Below are 7,607 nucleotides of genomic sequence, written 5' to 3'. Positions count from 1 at the left end.
ATGTAGCATAATATTCCATTGTGTGTATGTACCACAATTTGTTTATCCATTCTTCAGTTGATGGGCACTTTGGCTGTCTCCACCTTTTTGCTATTGTAAATAGTGCTGCTATAAACATTGGTGTGCATCATCAGATCCTCTTGAAAGCTACCACAAGGGTGGGTCAGGTCTTGGATGAAGGAATGCTGGGATGAAGGCCTGAACTTCCTGTTAACACTGGACAGCCACCTCTTGGATTCTTGTGTCCACCCTGCCCCAGGATGACCTTGGAAGAGTCACCTCACATCTCAACATCAATAGCTGCTCCACCATCACCACACACACACACACACACACCTGCCCCAGATAGCTCATAGCAACAACAGATAAATGCCAAGAAACCAAAGCAGGCACTGTTTTAGAGAATTTATTTTCCAGAAGATCTGAGGACCAAGGGCAAAACAGAGTCCTGAGGAGGAGGGGGATCCCAGGACATATGAGAGCTCCATTCATGGCAGGTCAGCATTCCTGTGCCCATGGTAGGCAGAGGATCCTGGGTTTCAGGTGGGACATAGACCCTGAAAGATACTGAGCTTTAAGGCTGGAAAAGTGCCATTCCCATCCTTGGATCTGAACCCCACAACCTCCTGGAAGGTGAGTATTCCCATCTTCCTCATCTGTCAGGGAGGCTCAGAGAGGTTAAATGGTCCCCTCAGCTTCACACAGCTCCAGCCACCTTGCTGAACTGCCCCCAGATGCCCTTGGAAGGGAGAAATCACATACAAAGCTAATTTCCTTTATCTGGGGACCCTGGTATCTTCAGAGAGGTGAAGATAAATACCAACTTCCAGTCTTTAGCTTGGATCAAGCCACTCTGAGAATACCTTCCCCTTAGGGCTCCTTAACTCTACCCACACACTCACACATAGAGCTCATCTACAACTGATTGCTCCCAGAACCAGGAAATTCCGTTCTGTTCCCTCCTTCACAATTCCTAAATTCTCCCATCCACCCAATTGCCCTCTTTTCATAAACAAATATAATTAGAGCTTATAACACTAAGTTAAGTGTAGTTAGTCACATTAGTGCATGAGTTTGGATACCAGTTCTTTGGAGAAGGACAAAGGGACAGTAAGGTGTACGTTACGCTAAAGAAAGCAGGCTGGGGTACTGGAAGTTGAGGAAGCAATAAAAATTTGAGGGAGGTAAGAAGATTATCTTTATAATGTTGTTGCAGTTAAGTGCCATCAAGTCTGATTTCTACTCATAGTGACCCAATATAGGGTTTCTGAGGAGCAGCTGGTAGATTTGAACCACTGACCTTGCAGTCAGTAGTCCAATGCATATCCTATAATGCCACACTAAGACAGCAAGAAAGGTGAATCTGGGAAAATTTGGAGCTTCACAATTGGCCTAGCTGGCCTTTCTCTAGGCGACCTTGAGTTTGGATTTTGGGAGGGTATAAGGAAGGAACAATACATTTACTGATCCTTTCTGCAGCCATCTGCTGAGCGCTGGCTCTGGGCCAGAAGAAAAGAGTCACTCAGATGTGTCCTACCAGTGGGACTGGGGGACAAGCCTTCAGATCTTGAAGTTTCTGGGTCGACTCTGGTCAGGGCTGTGAAGATGGGCAGAGGGCGGAGGAAAGTCTGAAAAAATGAAGCTTGATTACTGGCAGCTTGGGCTGATGGAGGTGGGCACATGGAGGTGATGGGAAGAGTAGACTAGGTTTCAGGGACAGGCCATGTAAAGGCCCAACACTGCAAATGTGAGGCATTGGTGTGAAGAACTGGGAACCCAACCTGCAGGAAGGGAACAGGGTCAAGGCTGGAGACAGGGATGGGACTCTGGAGACCAGGGACTCTGGGTGTGGGGAGGGACAGTGCTGGGACCTGACCGAGGGTGTCGGCCATGGAGATGGAGATCAGAGAACACAGAAACTTTGGCACAGTCTTGGGTATTGGGTGCAACAAGCCTTCCTGGAGGATCCAGGGCCAGAGTTGTCAGGATAAAGCTTTCCTCATTCGCTCAGCTTCTTGAGAATCTTCTTCACCCAGAGCATCCTGGGGTCAACACAGATCTCCCGATTCTTGATGGTAATCAGTCTGGTAGGAGGAGACCAAGGAGACAGCAGCAGCGTTAGCATGCAGCAAAGATGACCAACACAGCCCCCTCGTCATTTCACAATGGGCAGAGGGGTCAATGAGCAACAAGAACTCTCCAACCCCTCAGTCCTTTCCTTGAGGGCCAGATCAAACCATAGAACAGAATTCCCAACAGTCTAACGATAATCCCTGGCATTGCCTTGGGAGAGAAAGCACTGGGTATCGGCCAGAAACCGGCTTTGGAGGCAGCATGTTGTGTTGTTAAGTGCTGTAGGTAGACTTGTTTCCGACTCATAGCGGCCCTGTATAGGGGTTCTGAGGAGTGGCTGGTGAGTTTGAACCACCAACTTTGTGGTTCAAACTGACCTTGTGGTCCAGTGCTTATCCTACAGAGCTACACTAGGACTCCTTGGAGGCAACATGTGGTGGTGGTGGTTATGTACCGTGGAGTCAGTTCTGACTCATAGTGACCCTGTACAGGGTTTCCAAGGCTGTAAATCTTTATAGGAGCAGAAAGCCTCATCTTTCTGCTGTGGAGCAGCTGGTAGTTTCGAACTGCTGACCTTAAGGTTCACAGCCCGATTCGTAACCACTACCCTACATAGCTGGATTCAAATGCTAGCATTGCCACTTGCTAGCTATGTAATCTGACACTAGCTACTTCATTTCTCTGAGCTTCCGTTTTCATACCTGTAAAATGGAGATGGTAATTACAGTCCAACCTCATAGAGTTTTGATAACAAGTTGATGTATCTCTATATCCATTGAATTAGTCAGAACAGTGTATAGCACACAAAGATGCTATGTAAATATCCAGGAGCTGATCTGAGCCTTTTACATGGATTTCCTTAATGAATTCAAATAGCAACTCTATGAGGTACTATTAGTCTACCAATTTTACAGTGGACTAAACTGAAGCCCAAAGAAATGAAGCAAATTGCCTGGGTGCCATGGCTGGTAAGATCTGGCTGCACCAAGCACACTGTGAACCGAGACTCTCAGGGAAGAGGCAGTGGTTTTGGAGAGCATCCCCTGTCTGGGTGCTTCTGAGAAACCTGAGACATACAGCAAGTCACCAGTTAAGGCCCTAGAGGACTGCCCTTTGGGTAGAGACATCCCCCTTCTCTCCTGACTCTCAAGAATTTGTCCAAAAGGTCTAGGGACACCTGATTCTCCTGCCCTATAAACAACGAACAAAGAGAGACCAAAGAAGGAAGCAAGATTCAGTTCAGCCACGTGGGCAGCCTTCCCAGCCACTGTGTGACTCTGGGTAGGGTCCAACCTCTCTCTGAGCCTCCATCTCCTCATCTGTCAAGCCACATTCTTTCTAGAGTCCCTTCCAGCTCAAAAACCAGTGATTGCACGTGTATCAAGTTCTGTCAAGCCCCTATTATGTGCCAGGCATTGAGTTTTACAGTTCCCCTTCCAGTTACTATGTCTTCTAATGCTCCCAAGGCCCCAGATCCCTTCAGTGCCTGTTTCCTCGTGTGTGAAAAGGGCATTCCCTTTTCACCTGCTGCATAGGTTTATTCAATGATTAACTGAGTTGATATTGATAAAGTGCTTACAACAGTAGTGCCTAGTAGTTAGCAAGCACACTGGCCGTCTTTGGGATACAGAAATGTTACTCCCACTATATAGATGAGAAAACTGATGCTCAGTTGAAATGGCATGAGTCTTGGGAGGGCTTCCAGCTTCAGCCTTCTTTGTTATTCACCTGCAGACCCCTTCTCTAAGAGATGGAGTCAGCAGTGAGGTGAAGGAAGCTGAAGAGAAGGGGATGATGGAGTCCCAGGAGAAGCCAGGAGTCCTCAAACTCAAACACCCCCAGGGCAGCTGGCTCCCAGGGGCTGGAGAAGTAGACAGAGGGGCTGCTGCTGAAAGTGGGGACCCAACTGGAACAATGAGGGGTTTTAGGTCCCAGACAAGGGAGAAGGAAGTTAAGGCATGAAGAGAATAGGAGATAGAGAACCTCCAGTTAAGCTCTGAACAAGGACCCAGGAGTTGGGCATCCAACCTTCCCGTCTTTGAGTTTGTTTCTTCATCTATAAACTAGGGTTGCTGTGAAGATTAACGTAGGTTAAGCACTCGGCATAGAGCCTGACACATAGAAGTTAACACATAATACTTATTCTACCAGTAAAAAAGGGGCTGCCTTCAATAATGCCCGGGGGGCGGGGGGGAGGGACGACAGGATGCATCTTTGCTAAGTAGGCACATTTGATGGCCTGGCACATAGCTGGCACAAGATAGTATTTGTTGAATTACCATATTATTGTTTTCTTGGTACACCTAAACTGGCACTGAGTCATCCATGCCAGCCAAGCCCTCCAGGCTGCATTCCTCCCTACCCCTACCCCACCCATCCGCACCTGGGCCATCCTGGGCCACACCTGCCAGGCTCTCCAACTCCATACTCACACCACGCCAGGCTTCCTGCAAGAGTCTGAGGTCCAGTAGAAATCTTTCATCACACGCAGGGGCAGGGGGTAACGGGCATAGTCCTTGCAGCAGATGCTGTCCTCCACATTGGCACCATAGGGACCTGCAGGAGATGGATGCGAAGAGTTCCCAACCCTGACCATCCAAGCTCCAGGGAAGAGATGCACTTTTTCTGTTTTCATGTGGAAGGTTGGTGTCCAGAGATTCTGGGTCCTCTGAGAAGCCACTAGGGACTCAATGTCTACACTGGGGAATGGAGGATGGTCAACTCAAGGGGACCAACTGATATCAATGGTGCTCTGAGCTTCTAGATGGGACTCAGAGAGTCTGGACCTGATGGATCTGGAGACTTGTTGTTGTTAAGTACCGTGGAGTCGGTTCCGACCCATAGTGACCCTGCACAGGGTTTCCAAGGCTGCAAATCTTTACGGGAGCAGAAAGCCTCATCTTTCTCCTGCGAAGCAGCTGGTAGTTTCGAACTACTGACCTTAAGGTTCGCAGCCTGATTCATAACCACTACGCTACCAGAGCTCCTTAGATGGAGCCTTAGAGCTTTGCTATTCTAAGGGACCAACTGCATCAGTAGACCCTGAGTGCTTGTCCCTAGTCCCAGATCTGCTGAATCAAGTGCACATTTTAACAAAATCCCCAGGGGATTTGTAAGCAAGGTTTTGAGACACCTTACTTCAGATCACATACACTCTCACCCACTTCTTTGTGCAAATGGCTAGGCTGAGTCTAGAGTGGGGAAGGACTGGCCCAAGGTCAAAAGATCATGGCAGAGTCAGAACCAGGGCTCAGGCAGAGTGTAACCACACAGAGTTAGGCCTGAGTCCCGACTCACCAGGCCACCCTAGGCAAGTAACATCTCTAAAGTGGTACTGTAGGATCGGTACTGGACTGCTAATTACAAGAACGGTGGTTCAAATCCACCAGCTGCTCTTTGGAAACTCTATACAGGGTTGCTATGTGTATGAACAAATTCAACAGCACTTAACAACATCAACAACAGCCCAACTTTCTTCTCTGACCAACGAAGTAATATTAGTATCTATATTGTGCATTTTTAGTTGAAAGGAAAAGCTATCGGAAACCCAATAAACACGAACTGTCATTATTCATGTTTGCCTGACTCCCATCACATGGCAGGAGAGTTTCCAGTGGCATAAAGAAAAGTCAGAAATCCAGTATTGAGGGCAGGCTCTAGAGGAAAAGTGGGGTGAGGTGGGGAGCAGGACAAGCTTTTTAAGGGAGAACCTCCTACCCCAGTTCCCGTCTTTCCCCATTCCAGCTGGCCCTCCTTGGTGGATCCTACTCCACACCTTAATGGTCCTATGCTCAAGTTCTCTGGGGCAAGAGTTCCCAGTCTATACCTGCTACAGCCACCCCTACTCAGCTGAAGTAAATCCTAGACTCTAAGCCTTCAAGACCACTCATGTAACAAATGTATAAACTGTGGCCCAAAGAAGTGATGTGATCACCCCAAGACTACAAGCCCATCCTGCCACTGGGGTCATCTGCTTTCAATCTACGCTCTGTCTAGTGTGTGAGAAAGACAGCCTAGTGTCTGACCTTGACCTCTGCAGGGAGCGCCCTCTTCCCCAGTCTCACCTGCTTCAGTGCCTTGAAGTGCTACAGCAGTGAGGATGAGGGCAGCCAAGAGTAGCATCTTCAGGTTGGTCATGTTCTTGTCTTGTGTCCCAGTCCAAATGTCTGCAGTCACTGGAGGACAGAAAGGTTGGCTATATAAGTGCTTGCTACACCCACAAGTCCCAGCCATTCTTAGTCACCGGTGAGCCCAAAATCTCTGACATTCAAATGTGAAAGGAGAACTCTTGCTTCCTCCAAACTGGAGGAAATTCTTTGTGGCCAGGAACCACTCAGAGGGGACCCCCATCTCTCCTCCTCTCTGTGTCTCCAGGGACTTGAAAATCCCCCTCCAGCATGCTCCCCAAGGAGCTCTGGTAGCATAGTGGTTACGAGTTGGGTTGCTAACCTCAAGGTCAGCAGTTCAAAACTACCAGCTGTTCCTCAGGAGAAAGAAGAGGCTTTCTGCTCCCATAAAGACTTACAGCCTTGGAAACCCTATGCAGGGTCACTATAAGTTGGAACTGACTCTATGACACATAACCACCACCACCACCGCCACACTCACCACAGTTTAGCTTTGGCCATGCCACTGGATGCCTCTGGGACTAAGTTTCCCATTTGGGAATGGGAAAGATGGTTTCACCAACCTCTTTGTTTATCTCAGAGATTGTAAATCAGGTGAGACTGTGGGCAGAAGCTAACAGTTCCAAACCCTCACGTGGACTTCAGACCTCTGGTGACTTTCATTATTGATCTCTCTTCAGAGCGACAGGCCCACACACCCTCTCTGCCCCATTACCAGCATCTTCAGGGGTTTCTCAAAACATCTCAGCTTGAGCAGTTGGTAGTCTACTCAACAGTTAGCAAAGAGCTTCCACACACATTTCTATCTTCCTTCTGGTCCCTTCATTCTCAGCTGCTCTGGGCTCCTCCTTAACTACTCCTTCTCAGTCTGTCACTATACTATGCTTCACTGTTTCTATGTCTTAAATCTCTCAGCTCTACACCCTCCTATCCATCCCCATTGACCTGACCCAGCCAAGCCACCTATATCTCAGGCCAGATGTTGGTCCTTTCCATCTCTCTCCCACGGTAGCAGCCAGAGTGAGATGTCCATACTCAAAGCCTCATGTGCCTCAATCCTGCTTCAAGCCCTGATGTGCCCTGAAAGCAGAGCCCAGGCACCTTTCTGACTGTAGCTTTCAAGGTCCCCTTTCCAAGCACGTACCTCCTGACTCTACCTCCTTCTCCTCTTCCCACTCTGTTTACACCACCCTCGTCCCAGTTCCTCAAAAAGGTCTACTGGTCTGTGTCTGGCCAAATGTCCTTGCCATTCTCTACCACATTAGCTCCTACTCTGCATCAAAAGCCATTTGAAATGTTACCTCCATGGCAAGCAGACCCTCTCATGACATCAAAGCTCTCAGAGTAACCTGGAATGGGGTCCTGAGGAGACCATGCTGAGTATCTCTTTCCCAGCCCTGGTGAGGC

The 7,607-nt window shown here is 48.5% G+C and overlaps 1 protein-coding gene across 1 annotated transcript; it reads right to left on the bottom strand.

Moving 5' to 3' along the window:
- Window positions 1–1,999: 1,999 nt before the first annotated feature.
- On the bottom strand, window positions 2,000–6,210 carry CCL22 (chemokine (C-C motif) ligand 22). The gene is made up of 3 exons (XM_006863557.1): window positions 6,138–6,210; window positions 4,506–4,629; window positions 2,000–2,084 (listed from the first exon to the last, which is right to left on the bottom strand). Exons 1-3 carry the CDS (start codon window positions 6,208–6,210, stop codon window positions 2,000–2,002), a joined length of 282 nt encoding a protein of 93 aa, XP_006863619.1.
- Window positions 6,211–7,607: the final 1,397 nt, after the last annotated feature.

This window comes from Chrysochloris asiatica, unplaced genomic scaffold (assembly GCF_000296735.1).
Source record: "Chrysochloris asiatica unplaced genomic scaffold, ChrAsi1.0 scaffold00055, whole genome shotgun sequence".
Lineage (NCBI taxonomy): Eukaryota > Metazoa > Chordata > Mammalia > Afrosoricida > Chrysochloridae > Chrysochloris > Chrysochloris asiatica.
Note: the sequence above shows the minus strand (reverse complement) of the source record. Positions and strands in the feature narration are given on the sequence as shown.

Coding starts and splice junctions, on each gene's coding strand:
- CCL22 (XM_006863557.1), bottom strand. CDS start 6,210: ATGACCAACCTGAAGATGCTACTCTTGGCTGCCCTCATCCTCACTGCT. Junction 4,630..6,137: donor ACTTCAAGGCACTGAAGCAG/GTGAGACTGGGG, acceptor CATCTCCTGCAG/GTCCCTATGGTGCCAATGTG. Junction 2,085..4,505: donor TGCAGGAAGCCTGGCGTGGT/GTGAGTATGGAG, acceptor TCCTCCTACCAG/ACTGATTACCATCAAGAATC.